This window comes from Cotesia glomerata, linkage group LG3, assembly GCF_020080835.1.
Source record: "Cotesia glomerata isolate CgM1 linkage group LG3, MPM_Cglom_v2.3, whole genome shotgun sequence".
In the NCBI taxonomy this organism is placed as follows: Eukaryota; Metazoa; Arthropoda; class Insecta; order Hymenoptera; family Braconidae; genus Cotesia; species Cotesia glomerata.
This window is the reverse complement of record NC_058160.1, coordinates 29309082-29331276: the sequence shown is the minus strand read 5'-3', so window position 1 is coordinate 29331276 and position 22195 is coordinate 29309082. Positions and strand designations below refer to the sequence as shown.

The following is a 22195-nucleotide window of genomic DNA, read 5'->3' as shown; positions in this document are numbered from 1 at the left end:
TTTTACTTAAAATTATTTAATTTAATTATTTTTATTTTCTTTTAAGTTAAAAAATTAGGTTACACGTTCAAATAAGTTAAAAAATTAATTTTTTTGATACCAATAAACGATTTATTGAGTAGCAATAAATCATTTGTTAAATACTACTAAATATTTATTTGACGGAACTAAATGGGCTTTAATAAATGATTTAGTCCCTATTACTAAATATTTGGTAATGAAAGGTTTGTTACTGAATCATTTAGTATCTGTTACTAAATCTTATTAAATAGAACTAAATCCTTCTATCAGTGTAGATTAAATTATGTTACAAGAAATTTTATGGCGAAATATTTTTATATCAGAAAGATTAGCGAGTAAAAACAACAATGTAAATTACTTTATTCCTAGTTTTTCTACTTTACATCTTGAGCATTCATTTTCAATTTCGGCAATACGTTTATGGCAAAAGTTACCAGCTGATATAGTAGCTGCAACCACCTTAGAAATATTTAAAAAGAAAATGTATGATTATCTAATCTCTACCGACTTCTAAAAAATTGTAAAAATTGTAAAATTAACAATTGTTTAGAAATTGTATTACTTAAATCTTAAGTTAATATTAAACAAATTGCAAATCTTAAATCTAAACCATTATATGATGTTATAACTTAAAAATTTATATATAATCTATGCATTATTGTTACTATACTATACTATCTATATTTTATACTATTTATTTATATTTATATTTATATCTTATAATACAGTCATCACAAATTACATTGTATTAAATACCTTGCCATTCGGCCTGTGCCTTGGCATATATTATCTATATAAATAAAAATAAAATGCCGCATGTATGTCCACGCATCACTTGAGAACGGCTGGACCGATTGGGCTAATTTTTTTTTTGTTGTCTTCAGAATTTTCAGGAGAAGGTTTGTATGTCATAATAATTTTCAAAAAATCCTCCCCCAAAGGGAATTGCGGGGGCGTTAACAATGAATAATTCCCGTTTTTAAACTATGGATCCTATAGACCCCAAATTTGGTAGGAATCTTCTGTAAGGGATATAGAAATAATCTATGGACGAATTTCACGATAGCTCACTCCACAGGGGGTTGCGGGGCAGATATTAACAATGAAAATTTTTAATTTTCAAATTATAGATCCCACAGACGGCAAATTTAGTTGGAGTCTTCCATATGTGGTGCGGAAATGTTTTAAGAACGGATTTTACAGCAACCCACCCTAATAAAGATTGCGGGGGTGGGTGTTAGAATGTTAAATTTCTATCTCCAAACTGTAACTTTCTACAGACTCTAAATTTGGTAGGAATCTTCGTGTATAGTTTTAAGTTCAGCTAAGAATGGATTTTATCAAATTCTAACCCCAAAAAGGATTGCGGGGACGTCAGCAATGAAAAACTATCATTTCCAAACAATAGTTTCTATAGACTCGAAGTTTTGTAAGAATCTTTTATTTATAATGTAGAAATCATCTCGAATAGGATCTTATGAAATTCCTCCCTCACATAAGAGTGCGGGGGTATTAATTGTCAAAAAATTCATATTCTTCAAATATCAGTTCCTACAGATATAAAATTTGATAAAATCTCAAGAGAAACAGGAAATTTTGGAAGTTCAGGGAAGTTTAAACGGTGAAAAACATAAATAATAAACAACGGAAAATACTAAAAACGACAATTTAGTTTTCCAATACACAATGTTCTGAGCTGAGTAATGAGGTCCGATCTCTTTGGGTCCGTTCCTAGCTGTGAAGTGAGGTCCGATCTTTTTGGTCTGTTTTGTTTTCAGAAATAAAAAAAAGTGTCAGTTAGTTGTTAAAAGAAATAAATTAATTTCAAGCCAATGAATAAAATCTATCATCAGATTGTCAGTGCGTAAGAAATTTTTTATTGTTATTGTTTCAAAATACCAAGGAGAAGACGACCTGACGACTGTTCGTGAGTCGGGAAACCACCATCTTTATATATTTACGCACTGCAAGAAAAGATAAAAAATGTAGTCCATCGGAAAGCTTTAAAATTAATTAAGTGTATAAATATGTTGCATTTAATGTAAATAAAAATTTTGTATCAAGTTTTGACTATACTTTTCACAAATATATGTAGATGATACGAAGTTCACCGGGTCGTCTAGTTAATAAATAAATAAATAAATAAATAAATATTTAAGAAATATTTGTCCGTAAAATTTTCAATAGAAGATATTTTAAATAACGACGGAGAACCATTTTTCTTACAATTTTTTTTTTAATAAATTATCACTTTTGATAAAAAGTGTGACAAAAAATGAAAATAAAAAAAAAGAGTTAATTGTCCGATAGGTTATATACCCCAGATAATATCCACTGTTATATCGCTTAGTTTTGCAAATGCGATTACTGACGAGTTATGATGGTGTTACAGCAAGTACAGAGTATTTAACCGCAATAGGATTAAGTATATCATCATTATTATTATCACCATTTTGCGTACTATAGTATATATAATCTGTCGCATATGGATTCAATTACACATTTATTGATAATTACTCCACACTCGTAACCTTATTTTTTAATTATCTCTTGGCATAGTTCAGTTTCTTTAACAAGTCCTAATTAATTCAATCACTCGGTCATGAAAATACTAGTCCATCATTATTTATTTTTTTCTTTTAAATAAACTTTGATTAAATTGGCTCTCTACTGGGTTATGACTTTACTTTTCAGTCGAAAAAGTATCAGACAAACAAACTGTAATGGTTTCCTCCAAATAATCGATAGCCATTTCACCGCGGATTGGATAACATTTCAGTCATCGGAGTCTACTGACATCCTAGCAAAGTACACTGATTGTATTTCAGGATTATATTACGTCGTATGTACTTATCTCGATATCAAGAATAACTCAACTACCAACTCAATTACCGACAAACCCAAGTACATCCAGTTTCAAATCTCTCTTGTTTATTAACTCCTTTTTTCTCCATATATTCTGGATTTAATTTTATGGAATTACGCGTAACAAATTCCGAGATCTCGTAATTACTTTTTTTACGAAAAAAGTCTCAGACATTTGATCTAGCAAGACTCGTTAACATTTTTCTCCGGCTCACTCGTCGCTTTAAATTCTGAGCACAGTTAGCTCTACGTAGTATTCAGTATGTTATGTGGTATGATCGTTATTCATGCTCGTATATGTATAGCGTATGTACATTGCGAGAAGTAAAGACAAGTTTCGCCGAGTTGAACCCATTGGAAAACGCGTCAATTAATACCGTCATTAAGGGCGCATGCTTCGTGTATTTACATCGGTTATGGAATGTCGACGTACTCAATTAATGCCTTTCTTTATTTATTTTCATGGCTATTCACTTATTGAGCGTTTAGTGACGCAATGATTCTACATTCTATTTTAGAAAAAAAATTTATTTTTTAAAAAATAAACTTTTTGGGACAAGGATTTTTTCCAAATCTAAAAAACTTTTTTTTAATTAAAAAATTACTGTGAAACAAATTTTTATATCAGCTAAGAAATAAAATTTCTAACAAATTTTCTTATCACAAAAAAATTTTTCTCTGTCAAAATAATACACAATATTTTGTTTTTTTGATAAAATATAGTCAAAAATTTTTGACTATTGTAAACTATTTTAATACACTGAAAAAAAAATAAATTTTTTTGGGACAATAAATTAATTTTTTTGGAAATTTTAAGCAATTTTATTTCTTATCTGAAGAAATAAAAAATTTTCTTACAGTAATTTTTCCTAGAAAAAATTTTTTCATTTAAATTTAGAAAATTTTTTTTATGAAATTTTAGATTTTTTAATTTTCTAAATTTTTAGATTTTAAAAATTTTTCTTACAGTAATTTTTTCTAAAAAACATTTTTTTATTTTGATTTAGAAAATTTTCTTTAAAAAATTTTAGATTTCAAAATTTTCTAAATTTGTAGATTTTAGAAATTTTTCATACTGTAATTATTTCCTAGAAAACATTTTTCTATTTAGATTTAGAAAATTTTTTTTTATGAAATTTTAGATTTTTAATTTTCTAAATTTGTAGATTTTAGAAATTTTTCATACTGTAATTATTTCCTAGAAAACATTTTTCTATTTAGATTTAGAAAATTTTTTTCAACAAGAAAGTTACTGTAAAAAAATTTTGATATTTTCATCTAAGATTTCTTTAAAAATTTTTAACAAATTAATTTCTGTCATAAAAATGTTAATTTACTTAAAAAGAAATTTTTTTTTCAGTGTATCAATTTTGTGGTTAAAAATTTTTTAACCCAGTTAAATTCAGAGTTAAACAATCAATATTACCGTAAAAATAAACAATTCGGTTAATTAATAAACTGTGTAATCGATTAATAAGTACTAGCCGTAAAAATCATATAGTTCTACAAACTTGTGAAGATTTTCAATTAACGGGATATCGATCAACTCACACTCTCGGTGCACTCGAGTTTTCAGTTTCCCCACCGAATTTATTATGAATTTCATACGGATGAAAAGTTTTAGTTGGTTCTCCATCTTCCGCTCTATCCTCAATCTTCTATACCTATCTATACAGATGAAATGATAAAGTTGAGGATCTTTTTGAGCAAGTAAACTTATCGCGGTTGAAACAAAGAAGAAATCGACTGCTGAAAATCAACAGCTCTGATGTTTCTTCACTTGAAATAATTGAAATTATAATCACAATGTTTTATTTTTTATTTAACTTTTTACAAAATTTAATATAATGTCAACACAATGAATATTAATAGTAAATATACTTGTGATTAGCGGGAGAGTAAAAAAAGGCGGAGGGCGCAGAATACTCGAGCATTATACTTGGTAATCTCATCCAAGCTCTGGGTTAATGCTACTGTAGCATATTTGAGAATCCGCCGGTAATCCTGGAGCCCTGTGTATAGATATAGTGTCTAGTTCTATTTTACTCGCTATATCGTGACTCCTGGAGACTGCTGTTGCGATGTGCGCTAAACTTATTCTTCGCCCTTGTTATATGTTATCGTTTTCCATTTTATTTTAGTTTTTTTTTTCTTTTTAACTTCCGTCTGAGTATTCTATAGTCTATTGAGAGGAACTAGACCGAAGAGGATCGAATTGAAAATGAAAGCAGACTAAGTCCCGTTACACTTCAGATAAACAACTTCTATTTTAGGATTTTATTAAATTGGCAATAAAATTTTTCGATTTTGCTTTTATTTTTATTGTTTTTTTAAATCTATATTATTAAGAGAATAAGCAAAATTTTATGGCCAGTGTAATTTATATGATAAAATGGGTTTTTATGGTTAAATTTGGTATTGTTGGAAAAGTCTTGACCTGGAGTTGTGCCTTTTCATGGTTTCATATCATTCTCACCAATAGTCAATTTATTATGATAAGTATTTAGGCTGCATTCGAAAATGCTCTATCTCTAGATAAATAATTAAGAAATGACCCTGTATCTCGTTAACTATTGACATTTTTAAAGATATAAGCTCATCCCGATGTTACACTCATCAAGACCTTTCATTTGAGTACCCACATCAATTTTTCATATATTTTATATATTTATATATTTCACAAATACCATATATATAAAATATATAAAAAATGCCATGTGAGTACTTAAATGAAAGGTCTCGATGAGTGTAACATCGGGATGAGCTTATATCTTTAAAAATGTCAATAGTTAGGAAAGTGCAGTGCAATTTAACAAATATCTTGTGAAATATTGACATTTTTAAAAATATAAGCTCACCCCGACATTACACTCATCGAGACCGTTCATTTGAGTACCCACATCAATTTTTCATATATTTTATATATTTATATATTTCACAAATACCATATATATAAAATATATAAAAAATGCCATGTGAGTACTTAAATGAAAGGTCTCGATGAGTGTAACATCGGGATGAGCTTATATCTTTAAAAATGTCAATAGTTAGGAAAGTGCAGTGCAATTTAACAAATATCTTGTGAAATATTGACATTTTTAAAAATATAAGCTCACCCCACATTACACTCATCGAGACCGTTCATTTGAGTACCCACATCAATTTTTCATATATTTTATATATTTATATATTTCACAAATACCATATATATATATAAAATATATAAAAAATGCCATGAGGGTACTTAAATGAAAGGTCTCAATAAGTGTAACATCGGGATGAGCTTATATCTTTAAAAACGTGGATAGTTAAGAAAGTACAGTGCAATTTATCAAATATCTTGTGAAATATTGACATTTTTAAAAATATAAGCTCACCCCGACATTACACTCATCGAGACCGTTCATTTGAGTACCCACATCAATTTTTCATATATTTATAAATATCATATATATGAATATATGAAAAATATATCAAAAGTGCATGAGGGTACTTAAATGAAAGGTCTCAATAAGTGTAACATCGGGATGAGCTTATATCTTTAAAAACGTGGATATTTAAGAAAGTACAGTGCAATTTATCAAATATCTTGTGAAATATTGACATTTTTAAAAATATAAGCTCATCCCGCCATTAAACTCATCGAGACCTTTCATTTGAGTACTCATATCAATTTTTCATATATTTATATATATCATATAATTAAACATATGTTTAATATTAAACAGACATCTGAAAAGCTGTGTACTGAATTCATCCTTCAGGAGTCTGGGTACGTTCAACGAGGTATCCTCTTCAAACAATACCCGTCTGTCTATATAATACTCATATCTCATGTACATTCTATCGTTATCCTTGAATAAACGCCGGTCTGAAATAGCAATACTGTTTTGTTCCTGCCCGCTTATACCAGTACCTATTAAGTAGTACAAGTTTACTCGAATCCTCGATCCTGGAGACTGAATATTAATATTTTAATTCTATGAATACGTTTTACAATAGAATTAACAGAATTTTTATCGGCTTAGATCGGATCTCGGGAATTATTTATGTAGATTCGTTAATTATGCAAAAAAGACTTGAAAATAATAATGAAAATTCAAGGAAGAGTAATCTTATTTGTTAAATAAAATTAAAAATTTTTTCTTTACATTATTATAAATTTTATTTTTAATTTAAATTAATTTATTTTTAATTTAAACTTGCCAAAAAATAAATTAAATTTATCAAGCAGACAGACAAATATTAAAATAAATTTAGTTTCTGTCTGTCAATGTTAACTTTAGATACCGCAGCTCTATTAAAATTAACAGAGTTAATATTACTCGGGGCTCCGGAATATTTCCTCTTCCTTCTTGCGCCTTTGTATTCTAATGTCCTTTGATAATTTCCCATCATTTAAACTTTATCAGCAACTCCTCGTTCCTGGCACATGCGTTCATAACTTACGACTTCAATAAAAATTATAATTACATCTGCAAAATCATTTCATTGAAATCGCAACAATTATTAATTTAACATGAATAAATACATGTATAATGAAAGTAATTTGCCTCACAATTTAACCTTAAGTTCTTTTTAGAACTCTATTAAAATAAAGTTAAACTTACTTATTAATTAACCATAAATAATTACCAACTCTCTTAAAAAAAAAAAAAAAACCTTTCTTATAGCATTAATATTTATATTATATGCTTATAAAACGCTTTCAGGTTTTCCTTTTCTTAATCCGAGTAATAACTTTTTTTTTCAGCAAACGATCTCTACTTAAAGTCTTAATAATTAAACAGAGATTATTCAGCATAGTTCTGGTGCAAATCTTTCATCAACTTTTTTTTTTATTATACTTTTTCATTTTAGCTATGTACAGCGATAAAGACAGCCGAGAATGAATGAAAGAAAGGAATAAAGTTGAGAATAAAATAAAAAGCCAAGAATGATAGTCTGAAATAACGAGTTCGGGGACTAGACCTCTGAGTTAAACTAAAGAAAAAATAATAAAAAAAAGTCTCAACTTACCACCGCACACAGTGCATTTATTCTCAGCGGGGAAATATATTGTCCCTTTGTCGATAGAACGTGCGCTGAGGAAATGAAAAAAATTCGATAGTTATCGTAACTGCCTTTAATTCACTCGTTATCGACTACACTATTTTCCGAGCGATAAAAAATGATAAAATCAAAACTAAAAAACGATTAATTTTGCTTTATTTACGACTTTGACTCTAAATTTTTGAGGTTCGATCAAAAAATTTTTTTATTTTATCAAAAGCGTCTCTTGAAGGGTTGAAATGTTAAATAACTAGGCCTGAATTTTGTTTCCGTGGAATTTTCCGTGGAAAAAGTCTTGCACAATTTTTTTAACGCGCCTTCAATTTCTTCGATGGAGACTTTGTTTTTTCCAGCATTTTCCGCAATTTTTTTCGCGTCTTCTAGGGTGTTCTCGATTACATCTTCGATGAGGTTTGACAACGCCGCTTGGGCGTCTGCTGAGAGGGTGTAACGGCGAGCTGAAATTAATTATTAATTTAATAAATATTAATATTTATTAAATATTTAATATTAATATTAGTTTTATTAAATATTAAACATTAATATTAATTTTATTAAATTTATTAATGATTTTTATTAAATTTATTAAATATTAATTTTATTAAGTATTAAATATTAATATTAATTTTATTAAATACTAGCTGACCCGGTGAACTTCGTATCGACTACAATATATTTTGTTACACCTTTCGATCAGCGATTATCAATCTTTAAACTCTAATCTACTCCGATAAAAAATAAATACTGGCTGTATGTACAGTTAGAATTTTGTCAAGTTATTAAATAAAACTCGCTTCTAATTATTGCCTAAAAATTAAGATCCCAAAAAATCAACACTGAATTCATGAAATTTTTTTTGTGCATATATCCAGAAGATAGACGATTAACAATTTTAGATCTGTTGATTTCCTTTGCTGAACTTACGGGTTTTCCTAAAATTTTATTCTTTTGAAAACATCTCTGAACTATAGCGAACATAACAAAAAAAAAATTTTGAAAATCGGTCCAGCCGTTTTTGAGTTTTAGCGAGACTAACGCACAGCAATTTATTTTTATATATATAGATTAATATTAAATATTAAGTATTAAATTTATTAATGATTTTTATTAAATTTATTAAATATTAAATATTAATATTAATTTCATTAAATATTAAATATATATTAATTTTATTAACTTTATAAATGATTTTTATTAAATTAAAATTTACAAGAAAAAAATTGACAGAAGAAAATATAAATAATTTATTTATTTATATTATATGTATACCTTTTGTGTATTTAGTTTTTGAAGATAAATGTAAGGTACGACGTCGATCTGTTCCGGAGCGTCTTGACATGTTGCTTTTATTCTTGTGTAAATTTAAACAGTAAATTCAATCCGGATATTTGGGTTTTATTTTAAGAGAGAGCTTTTGTCAATACATATATCCACGATGTTTATTTATATTTCCCGACAGAAAAACATAAACGTATCGGGTGAAATAAATGAAAACAGTTTAACTAAAAATAATATTTTAAAAAAAAGTTATTCTATATTTTTATAAGATTCTGTTTTCATAAAAATTCCCGGGTTATTTTTTCTTTTTTTTTTTCCGTTTTACGGAAGCCCTTTTTATTTTGTCCGGGCTGACAATTCACTCGCTCCACTCCTTCACACATCGCAAAGCCGTTTTTATAAATTTTTTTAAGCTTTTTCCAGCAAGCAAGCAAGCAAACAACCAATCAAAGTACCCGAGGCTTTGCCACAATAAAAGGTTACATTTTTCACACGTTACTTGGAAAATAAAATTTGTAAGAAAATCAGGCTAGTGTAAAATTTAAATTACCTATTCTTTGAAGCAAACAAAGTTTATTGAATCAATAAATAATCTAATACTTTCAATAAAAATAATTTAAAATTTTTATTACTAAAAAAAATTATTCAAGTTTGGGAAAAAAATTTTTTTTTTTAAAGAATTTTATTCCACAAATTTTCAGCTGACCTCAGCGTCTTAGTAGAGAATTCCCAACGACGAGAGATGAGCAAACTTGCAAATTGGCTGGTAGAATAAATTAATCTTGGATGGGAGCAATTGAGAATAAATAAAAATAATTACCCCAATTTTTCACCCAGGAATTTTTTGCGCTAGTTTAATTAACATGTTAATTCAGCGAGAATTATTTCCGAGGGAAGAACAAGATTTAATTTTAATTATAATTCATAATTCGAATTTTACAAATAATTCCAGTCCATGATTGCATCGGCTCCGAGTGGGGACCCTGGTCAGCTTGCAACAATAAGTGCGGCCGAGGAATTCAGAAGCGGTCCAGGAAAATCGAGCGGCCCGCGGAGAATGGCGGCAAGGGATGCAATCCTCTTGTCCAGAGACGATATTGCTACAGCACGCAGTGCGATAAACATGATCCCGAAATAGCCCTCAGAGGTAAAATTTAAAATTAAATTATTAAAATTAATTTTTTATTATCAAAATTATTATTTATACACGGAAAAAATTAAACTGTAATATTCACTCGGATTCCGGTTAATTTTTATAGTTTCAAACAGTAAAGCGGACATCGGAGTGGCAAAAATATAAATATTACAGAACTTAATGTAGAAAGTATAAAAGCCGCAATTTATAATTTAATATCCAAAATAAGTGATTAGTAGCTGTCACTATAGTAAATAACGACTCTTTCATCTTAAAAAATTACAGTTTCAAACAGTAAAAATTGCCATTTCAATATATAGTCGATATTATGAGAAGGGGAACTCAGATGAAAGAGAAGGGGGTCTCACTCGGGGAGAATTTAACATTTCAAACAGTAAAAAGGCCATTCGGCAGCCGAAATGGAAGTAGATTTCATAGTGAATAATAAAAATACTACTAGGGTTGCATACGAAAAAAAAAATAAATTTCTGTTTGATTAAACAACAAAGACGTCAAAACGAATGCAAAAGTAAAATTTCATTAAATCTGTCTGAGAAAGCAGCTGATTTTCGGCCTAGACTGATAATGAGGTACACAAATTAAAGCTTATTTAATAAGCTTTCAGATGCCATTTATAGAATTTTGATAAGATATCGCGTTCAATTGTAATTGCACGAAAATACGGTGCTATTATTCCTAAACTATTTAATTTGGAGAAATAAATAAGTACACAAATTGAAGCTTATTAAATAAGCTTTCAAATGCGATTTACAGAAATCCGATAGGATGTCGCGTTCCATTGTTATTGCACGGAAATAAGGTAAAAGTGAAAATTTTTTGCGATTTTTGAAAATTTTTTAATTGCTCTCATTTCTAAACTAATCGACAGATTTGGCTCATCTTAGAACTTAACCTCGGGAATCGTCCTAAAAATAAGTATGTTACGTTTTAGTGAGATCCGTATAGAATTACGGAAGTTAGAGAAGAGACAATGCCGATTATATCGTATATATATATATATATAAATACATACATATATAAACTTTTGAACCATATGCATTTTCTGAATCCGCTTGACGAGCTGAGTCGAAATATAGCAAAATTTTTCAAAAGTTCCGTCATGAGGACCAATGCAATAGTTAGATTTCTATGAAATCTACTAAAAATTATACTTTTAAAATATACATTTTACCAGTCCAAGCAAGTCAATAATTACAGTTTGATTTTTAGCGTTGCGTTTAAAATTTACCATTTTACTTTGTCAATATTGACGTTGCTTGAATTAGAAATTTACTAACTTTATTTTATACTTTTTACATATCATAACATCATTTTTTAGGTACGAAATGATAAATATCAAAGGCTGAATTCTTAATTATTATACTCTAACATTTTAGACATTTACATAGCGAATATTACTGTTTGAAATAGTATTTTCTTCCATGTAAAGAGTAAATTGTAACGTTTAAATGGTAAATATTATAAAGTGAATAGTAAAATCACGATTTGAAATGGTAATTTTTAGCAGTTGATCATTAGTTATTATAAATCGACTGTTATTTATTACAGTTTACTTTTTTCCGTGTATATTAGACAACAAATCTTGGGAACATGGACAATAAAAATAAGATGTTAAATTTTTCAAAAATACAACGTTTCGTTGGCTTTATTTCCAACTTCTTCAGGCATACTGTAAAAATACAATTATAAACAATTACATAAGACATACTTGACAAAATTATTTATACAAAAAGAAATAAAAAATATCAATAAAAACATTACTTTTAAGGTTAACATCCTCGTGACAAAACTCTTGTAATAAATACTACGTCAAAAAATAATACTCTAATAAGACTAAACTAATCTATTATATGTGTGCAATTTTTTAAATTCTTTATCACTTAAAAAACAACGTAATTTAATTAACATTTAACAGGACCAATGATTTTTAATAAAAAAGCACATTTGAGACAACGTGATGATTATGTTACTGTTTATAATTGTATTTTTACAGTATGCCTGAAGAAGTTGGAAATAAAGCCAACGAAACGTATACGCTATAGCATTTTTTTAAAATTTAACATCTTATTGCTATTATTTACGTTCCCAAAATTTGTTGTCTAATATTTCGTAAAACAAGGGTGAGAACCTACAAAGTAATTATTTAAATATTTATATTTTATATGTATTCATCAATTATTAAAATTAATTTCCATTTTTTATCGCATCCAAAATCATAAAATATTACGAAAAAATCACAGGTAGTTGGAATTAATAATTGACAAATTAAACAATCATGTTATTATTATTATTATTGCAACGTTTCAACTCTTTATTTAGTCTTTATCAGGCTCTGAAAAATACATACATAAATTTATAAATTCAATCCAATTCTATTGTACTCTGTTAAAATTATTATAACAAACTATAAAATCTTACCATAACTAGCACATGAAAGTAGTCAAGAAAAAAAATGTATATGAAAAAATTGTTTATCTAAAAACACATTTTATTTTTCCTTTTTTATAAATAATTATAAAATTATATAAAAATAATTGGTAACGTCACAAAATAAAACACAAAATAAACACCAAAATAAAATTAAAATTAATTTTTTTTATCAAACTTATTAATTATATATTTATTTATCAATTATTAAAATTAATTTTTTTTTATCAAAGGAAATATTAATTTAAAAATATTTTCAAGTGCTTTATAGTGTTAATAATAATATTAATAACAAATTAATAGTAATTGAATAAAGACTTAAGCATTTGGGATGCATTTAGCCTCTCAAAAGGAAATAATTCGAGAGTAACCACAGCACTAATTGCTCCTCTCCGTAATTTGGTCGGGCACATTTGACCGACACGACTAGACTCTGGAAGCATCTCAGCAGCGTTCTCTGCTAATTGGGATTCCGTTTCGACGCAGTAATCCCGTCAAACATTTTGGTCTTTGATCGAGAGCCCATTGATAATTTTCCCAGCCGATCTATTGTAATCATTTAATTAATCATTAATAATATGGATATATGTAACCGTTCGCTTCACTGAGAATTACGCTCCGTTGCATTAAGCTTCAAGGCTTTGTAACATCAAAGGATTAGATTAATTTGATAAAGCTGCCTTGATATATTCTATCGCACTTATATTTTACTTGTGTTTTTTTATTTTTAGAAACGGCGTACATTTTGCCTGCAGAGCTCAGCGCCGCCCGTCATAAGGTCACAAACAATGACATTATTCGGGCTAATTTGAGGCTCAGGAAACAACTCTTTCCCTCTTTGGGAGATACTGATTGGTCTCCTTACAATGTTTCTAAAGAGTGAGTTTTTAATTATCAAATTATTTCGCTTTATTAAATAGTGACTCTTGTAAAATTGCACTGTAATTTCTTAAATATTGCACTGTAATTTCTTATATCTTTAATAATGTCAATATTTCATAAGATATTTGTGAAATGGCACTGTGCTTTCTTAATATTGACGATTTTAAAGATATAAGCTGATCCCGATGTTACACTCATCAAGAGCTGTCATTTGAGTACCCACATGAATTTTGATATATTTTTTATATATACATATACATAATATATATAAATATGTGAAAAATTGATGTGGGTACTCAAATGAAAGGTCTCAATGAGTGTAATGTCGGGATGAGCTTATATCTTTAAAAATGTCAATATTTCACAAGAAATTTGTTAAATTGCATTATACTTTCTTAACTATTGACGTTTTTAAAGATATAAGCTCATCCCGATATTACACTCATCAAGAGCTGTCATTTGAGTACCCACATGAATTTTGATATATTTTTTATATATACATATACATAATATATATAAATATGTGAAAAATTGATGTGGGTACTCAAATGAAAGGTCTCAATGAGTGTAATGTCGGGATGAGCTTATATCTTTAAAAATGTCAATATTTCACAAGAAATTTGTTAAATTGCATTATACTTTCTTAACTATTGACGTTTTTAAAGATATAAGCTCATCTCGATGTTTTATTCCTGAAGAGCTTTCATTTAAGTACCCACATGTATTTTTATATATTTTTCATAAATACATATATATATATATATATATATATATATATATATATATATATATATATATATATATATATATATATATATATATAATATATATAAATATATGAAAAATTGATGTGGGTACTTAAATGAAAAGTCTCGATGAGTTTAATGTCGGGGTGAGCTTATATCTTTAAAAATGTCAATATTTCATAAGATATTTCTTAAATGGCATTGTACTTTCTTAACTATTGACGATTTTAAAGATATAAGCTCATCCCGATATTACACTCATCAAGACCTTTCATTTGAGTACCCACATCAATTTTTCATATATTTTATATATTTATATATATGTATATATGAAAAATATATCAAAAATGCAAGTGGGTACTCAAATGAAAGCTCTTGATGAGAGTAATGTCGGGATAAGCTTATATCTTTAAAATCGTCAATAGTTAAGAAAGTACAGTGCTATTTAAGAAATATCTTATGAAATATTGACATTTTTAAAGATATAAGCTCACCCCGACATTAAACTCATCGAGACTTTTCATTTAAGTACCCACATCAATTTTTCATATATTTATATATATATTATATATATATGTATTTATGAAAAATATATAAAAATGCATGTGGGTACTTAAATGAAAGCTCTTCAGGAGTAAAACATCGAGATGAGCTTATATCTTTAAAAACGTCAATAGTTAAGAAAGTATAATGCAATTTAACAAATTTCTTGTGAAATATTGACATTTTTAAAGATATAAGTAATTTCTTAATTATGTATCTAGAGATAGAGTATTTTCGAATGCAGCTTAAATACTTATCATAATAAATTTACTATCGATGAGAATGATATGAAACCTTGAAAAGGCATAAATTCAAGTCAAGACCTTTGCAATGACACTAAATTTTACTAAAAAAAATCGATTTTATCTCATGACTATATCCTGGACACAAAATTTTTCTTATTCTCTTAATAATATAGATTACACTGAAAAAAAGGGAAAAATTACATGATATAATGTAACGTGGCGCTTCATATTAAAAATTGGAAAAATTACAGTTTCAGATTATAATTATCACAGATTTTGTAAGAATTACATTCTAAAATGTAAATATTACATTGAAATCTCTGAAAATTAACATTCAAAGTTTGAATTTATAAAAATGTTATTTCGAATTGCAATTTTTATAATTTTTTTAGATGAAGGGACACTTATTACTGTTTATAATGTAGCTATTAAATTTTTCTTTTTCGCGTGTATTACTGAAGCATCTTCTGGACAATTGAACAGTTCTGTTAAAGAGAAAAAAAATTTATGAATTGTTAAAAAAGAAAGGAAGGTTTTTTATAGCCCATCTGAAAAAGAGTTTTCGGGTTAGTAAGTGAAAGAGTAATAATGCATGAAGGAAGTAAAGATGAAAGGAGCGATTATGGTAAGAAAAATAGAGAAGAAAGTGCAAGAGACACGGGAAGTCTTGCATCATAATCTAAATTATTAAGGAAGAAAAGGAAATTTTAAAACTGAGGCTGAGAGCTGCAAAACTTATAAAAACCTCGACTTATCTTGTCATCTTGGATAAAAATAGTCTCAGAGAATTTTCTAAACTCCTTTGAGGATTGCGGTCTGCATAAATAAAACTTTTTCACAAGAATGAATTAATTAATCAATTATTTATTGTAATACTCGGAATTTAGATGGAATATAATTCACACATTCGGAGGTTAAGACAGAGAAGGATGAATTGGTAATGTCGTATGTGTTATCCGGGAAGTTGCTTCAAGGATTCGATATCCCGTGAAGAGTATTGTTCGCCAGCACTATAACACAGATCATTTTAGGTTGAGCGGTTCGATTCCGCCGAGAGAGTTCTGAATGACTGACACTGCGAACTACGACCTGAGAACTAGGAACATTGCCATGACTGAGAGTATGTATCCCAAGATCTCAGATCTGTGTTGTGTATGTAGTCAAGAGGAATGAGTGCATTCCTTCTGTTGGGTATTCAGTTGACTTGTGTATATTTGTGTACCAGTCTAGTACTATGTATGTCGTAGATATATTATATAAACTGCACTATAAACTATGCCGTTTTTGTTCTCTCACTTACTTGGTAAATCGTTTCTCTTGTCAAGTCGCGCAGATTACTTCCGCTATTGAAGAAGATACTTGCTCAGAGCTTGCTGTCAAAGATGGTAAATAAATAAAACTCGAGTGTTTATTTTTTATCTCCTGTTTCTTGCTGTTGATTTTCACTTCTATAAACAAAAGTATATTGCATTTTTTATTTTTATTATTTATTTATGAGTATTAGAAATATTATTTTGCTTTGAGGTTTTTTTTAATAATTTTTTGGTAATTAAAAATTAAAAATTTGGAAAAATATTCTCTTAATTGAAAGATTAAATATTTTATTTTTAAAAAATTAAATTTTTAATCACTATAAATTATAAAAAAAAAAATTTTATTTTTTTTGATAAAAAATAATTTTTTTAATTGATTTCAGTTGTTACTTATTGGACTTTTTTATTTTTAAGGAATCAAATTTCTTAACATAAAAATATCAATTTGAATTGAAAAATAAAATATTTTATTTTTGAAAAATTTCTCTTATTATTTATTTAATATTGAAAAATTACAAATTTTAATCATTATAAATTATAAAAGAAAAATACAATTTTTTTTTTTATAAAAAATAAACTTTTTAACTGACTTTAGATGTAAATTATTGGAATTTTTCATTTTTCAAAGGAATAAAATTTTTCTACAAAAAAATTGGCAGGTAAAAATATTAAATTAAATTAAAATATTAAATATTGTATTTTTAAAAAATTTAATATTAAAAATTGAAAATTTTAATTATTATAAATTATTAAAAAAAATAATTTATTTTTTAATAGAAAAATAAACTTTTTCTGACTTTAGATGTCAATTATTGGACTTTTTTATTTTTCAAAAGAATAAAATTTTTCTACAAAAAAATTACAAGTAAAAATATCAAATTAAATTAAAAGATTAAATATTGTATTTTTAAAAAATTTCTTTAAGCATTTTTTAATAAATAAATTAAAAAATTCCAAACTAATCATGATAAATTATAAAAAAATGGCAAATAAAAATATCAAATTAAATTAAAAGATTAAATATTGTAATTCTAAAAAATTTATTCAACATTGAAAAATTAAAAATTTTAATCATCATAAATAAAAAAAAAAGAATTTTATTTTTTAATAAAAAATAAACTTTTCAACTGACGAGTTGTAACTTATTGGACTATTTTATTTTTAAAGGAATCAAATTTCTCAACAAAAAAATGGCAAGTAAAAATATCAAATTAAATTGAAATAAAAAAAACTTGGGAAGGAATGAGATATCGATTATTGATCTGGAGCCTGGAAATAGTGACTGTTATAATACTTTGCTCGGCCAGTACTCCATGCTCCAACAAGATAACCCCAACATACCCTGAATAGCACTCTTATTCAATTTACATTTTGCTTTTGAAGTCCACACTAGACCAGTCGAAGTACCTGGACCGATGGAATGTGTATAAAAAAAGTTCCTCAAAAGCTCGCAGAAAATTTTTTTTTATTAGAAAATATGTTCTGGCTTTTGAAATCTCCGCGAGATTAAATATAAAATAGACTGTACTGGTACGACGTTGTCATGCAAAATGAACTTTTCTGCTCTCATATTCATAATAAAGTTGTATTACAAACCGACAAGTTCAACAACAACTTCGATGTTATATTATAATATAAGCAAAAGAAAAAAAAATTGGCAAGATGCATAGAACTTGATACTTTCGATATTAACGTTGTAGCTTGCTCATATATATCAGCTGAGTTTTCTATCCGTACACATCATGAATATTAAAAAGCGACGAGTGGAAAGATTTGTATACATCGCGCTCCACATTCATAATGTATCAAAAAAATTATCCACTCGCCGGGTTCGAGTCCTCGAGAATTTATTTCAAAGCAAATTTTAAATATTTTAATGCCATGTTAATTTTATTTTACCTACTCTAGTAATTTTAAAATAAAATTTGAATATTTTTAACATGACCTGAGATGAAATGTGGATTTTACTCTGTAAGAATTATTAATTAGCTGGGACAGTAATGATGATAAAAAAAGCAAGTAATTAAAAAGTCGAGACAATTTAAGAAAAAGCCCATTACATCTAAGGTGACATTTTTTTAAAAAATAGATTGTTAGAATAGTACTCAAGACGTGTAAGAATGCGAGGCATTTGCGTTAGCTTCGTTGCTCCAGACTGGATCCCTCGGGGGATGAAGACTCGACTCCAGTTTGTAAAGATACACCTACTCGGATACGGATAGGAGTCTTCTTTTAGAATTTATCGTTCCGTTAAGGAAAAAATCACTCAAACTTTCATTTTATAGCGAGATTAAAAATAATCCTGTAATTTTTCAATCTTGTGAAAAGTTTTATCGGCTTTTCCTTGTTTTTTTAATCAACTTCGGTTGTTATGAGATTATAAATTTCCGGGGTGGGGATCTTTTCAATACTGAAAGATAAACTCTATCTTTATTTTTCACGCTGGTTAAAGGGTTAAAGTTTTTACGAAACAATTTATTTTAATTGAAAATTATCAAATAATTGAGTAACTAGCAACCTTGCAGTCACTACGTGACTGCCGTGGCTTGTGAACTATAAATAAAATTTTGCTTTATTAAATAATGAATTTTGTTAAATTTCACTGTACTTTCTTAAATATTGACGTTTTTAAAGATATAAGCTCATTCTGATATTACACTCATCAAGAGCTTTCATTTAAGAACCCACATGCATTTTCATATATTTTTCATATATACATATATAATATATATATGAAAAATTGATATGGGTACTCAAATGATAGGTCTTGTTAGTGTAATATCGGGATGAGCTTATATCTTTAAAAATGTCAATATTTCACAAGATTTTTGTTAAATTGCACTATATTTTCTTAAATATTGACATTTTCAAAAATATAAGCTCATCCCGATGTTACACTCATCAAGACCTTTCATTTGAGTACCCACATGCAATTTGATATATTTTTCATATATACATATTTATAATATATATAAATATACGAAAAATTGATTTGGGTACTCAAATGAAAGGTCTTGATGATTGTAAGGTCGAGATGAACTTATATACTTAAAAATGTCAATACTTCACAAGATATTTGTTAAATTGCACTATACTTTCTTAACTATTAACGTTTTTGAAGGTATAAGCTCATCCCGATGTTACACTCATCAAGAGCTTTCATTTAAGTACCCACATGCATTTTAATATATTTTTCATATTTACATATATATAATATATATAAATTTATGGAAAATTGATGTGGGTACTCAAATGAAAGGTCTCGATGAGTGTAATATCGGAATGAGCTTATATCTTTAAAAATGTCAATATTTTAAAGATAAATGGTAATTTCTTAATTATATTAAATTGCACTGTTTTTTCTTAACTATTGACATTTTCAAAGATATAAGCTCATCCTGATGTTACACTCATCAAGAGCTTTCATTTAAGTACCTACATGAATTTTGATATATTTCTCATATATACATATATATAATATATATAAATATATGGAAAATTGATGTGGGTACTTAAATGAAAGCTCTTGATGAGTGTAATATCAGAATGAGCTTATATCTTAAAAAATGTCAATAGTTTACGAGATACAAGGTAATTTCTTAATTATTCAGTATATTTTTGATAAATGTTTTTATTCTTCAATAAAAAAATTTATAAAAATAACCTTAGTAATTTCTAAACAAAAAAATGATAAATATTTCCACGAAGTAAATCCAGAAAGTTGGCAACTCCCGATGAAGAATTGGAACGTCATCAGGAATTCGGGATCTGTCAGTTCCAGCCAGTGGATATCCACTTCCATACTTTAGCTGATTGAAAAGTTCACGACTGTTTATTATCGAACAAATCCATTATCATCGTGGGTTGTTAACAAACACTCGGAGAACTGAAGATAAATATAAAAAGAAAGAAAAATTAATCCTTTGATTTAGTACCTCTTCCGTCAGCATCAATCAATACCGGTGAACGATTTCAAGTCAGACTTTGACTTTACTTTTGACAAATAAACATACGCCTTTTTTTCTTTTTTTTTTTCAATCTTGACTCTTTCCTTCAATCATTTCTCATTTTGTAAAATTATTATTAAAAATTCCGAAACTCATTATTCATTATTGTTGCATTGTTGCAGGTACTGCGTGACATTCAGCATCACGAAAGCATCGCAGAAGTGTACAAAGAAATCGGGACAATCAGAGCTGTCAGAGGGTAAGAGCTTTGCGAAAATAAAAAAATGATAAATCTAGGTAGCAATAAACTCGCCGGAAAAAGAAAACGGGTGAGGGCAAGTCTGGCGAACGAATCGAACTGTAAGAAATAAAAGTTGAAATAGAATGAAAAATGCCGTTATCGAGTCCTAAGATATCGCCCTCGTCATCGTTTTCCGTCTGCATCTTCATCTCTACCTCCGAAACTTTTTTCAGACATTTCCGTACTTATTTTTACAGTTTCACTATTTGAGAATTTAACATCAGACTGGCCGAAATTAGCCGGATCTATAATATTTAAATTTATTTCTCAGACGGCACGCGTGTAAAAAGCTTGCAAGACCAGTTCGTGGTAAAATCTAATCGGAAAGAACTCGAATTTAAATCTTAGAGGTCTCGGTAAGAGAAGGGGAGAAATCCGGTAAGTGAAATTACCGGAAACTGCACTGAGTTCCGCTTTACTTGACGGATAGAATACGCGGGCTTTCGTTATTATTCACTACGTAATATAGTTCCACATATGTATTATGTATTATGTATTATGGATCATGCACTCATCCACGTGGTAAATACGTCCCTATATGCCAATTACTTCTACGGCACGTGTGATTTATCGTAATGCATACTCGTCATCATGTAATCATTAATTCTGTCTAATTGATCGTAAACTTCGGCTGTCAACCGATTTAACATGCTAATTTTAATATCGAAAAAATATTCAAACTATCGCGGCTTATTTAAAACACACAGAAAAAACAATATGGACATTCTTGTGAGGAGAAATAAAATTTTCTAACAAATTAATTTCTTGTTGAAAAAAAATTTCATTTTTTTCAAAATAAATGTTTTCTCTCAGTGTATGAAAATAGTTTTAAATGGCCAAAGGTTTTTTAAATAACTTTAGCAATAAAACAAAATATTATGTATTATTTTGATAATAATGACTAGCAACCTTGCAGTCACTATGCGAACTACAAATGAATAAAATTTTATTTTATTAAATAGTGACTTTTGTTAAATTGCACTGTACTTTTTTAACTATTGAAGTTTTTAAAGATATAAGCTCATCCCGATGTTACACTCATCAAGAGGTTTCATTTGAGTACCCACATGCATTTTGATATACTTTCCATACATACATATATATATATATATATATTTGAGTACCCACATCAATTTTTCATATATTTTATAAATTTACAAATACCATGTATATAAAATATATGAAAAATTCCATGTGGGTACTTAAATGAAAGATCTCGATGAATGTAACATCGGGATGAGCTTATATATTTGAAAACGTCAACAGTTAATAAAGTACAGTGCAATTTAAAAAATATCTTGTGAAATATTGACATTTTTAAAAATATAAGCTCATCCCGACATTACACTCATCAAGACCTTTCATTTAAGTGCCCACATCAATTTTTCATATATTTATATATATTATATATATTAGGGT

General features: G+C 27.8%; 1 protein-coding gene and 1 long non-coding RNA gene across 2 annotated transcripts in view; one reads left to right on the top strand and one right to left on the bottom strand.

The window, feature by feature from the left end:
• Positions 1-22195, top strand: part of LOC123261496 (somatomedin-B and thrombospondin type-1 domain-containing protein-like) — a 45013-nt gene that overhangs the window by 20624 nt on the left and 2194 nt on the right. Inside the window, exons 2-4 of the mRNA XM_044723108.1 lie at positions 10169-10363; positions 13531-13678; positions 20658-20734. Coding sequence (XP_044579043.1) covers positions 10169-10363; positions 13531-13678; positions 20658-20734 — 420 coding nt within the window. The remainder of the gene's footprint in view (positions 1-10168; positions 10364-13530; positions 13679-20657; positions 20735-22195) is intronic.
• On the bottom strand, positions 1674-2137 carry LOC123261500. The gene is made up of 2 exons (XR_006508678.1): positions 1921-2137; positions 1674-1784 (listed from the first exon to the last, which is right to left on the bottom strand). It is a non-coding gene; the product is annotated as an uncharacterized LOC123261500 (long non-coding RNA).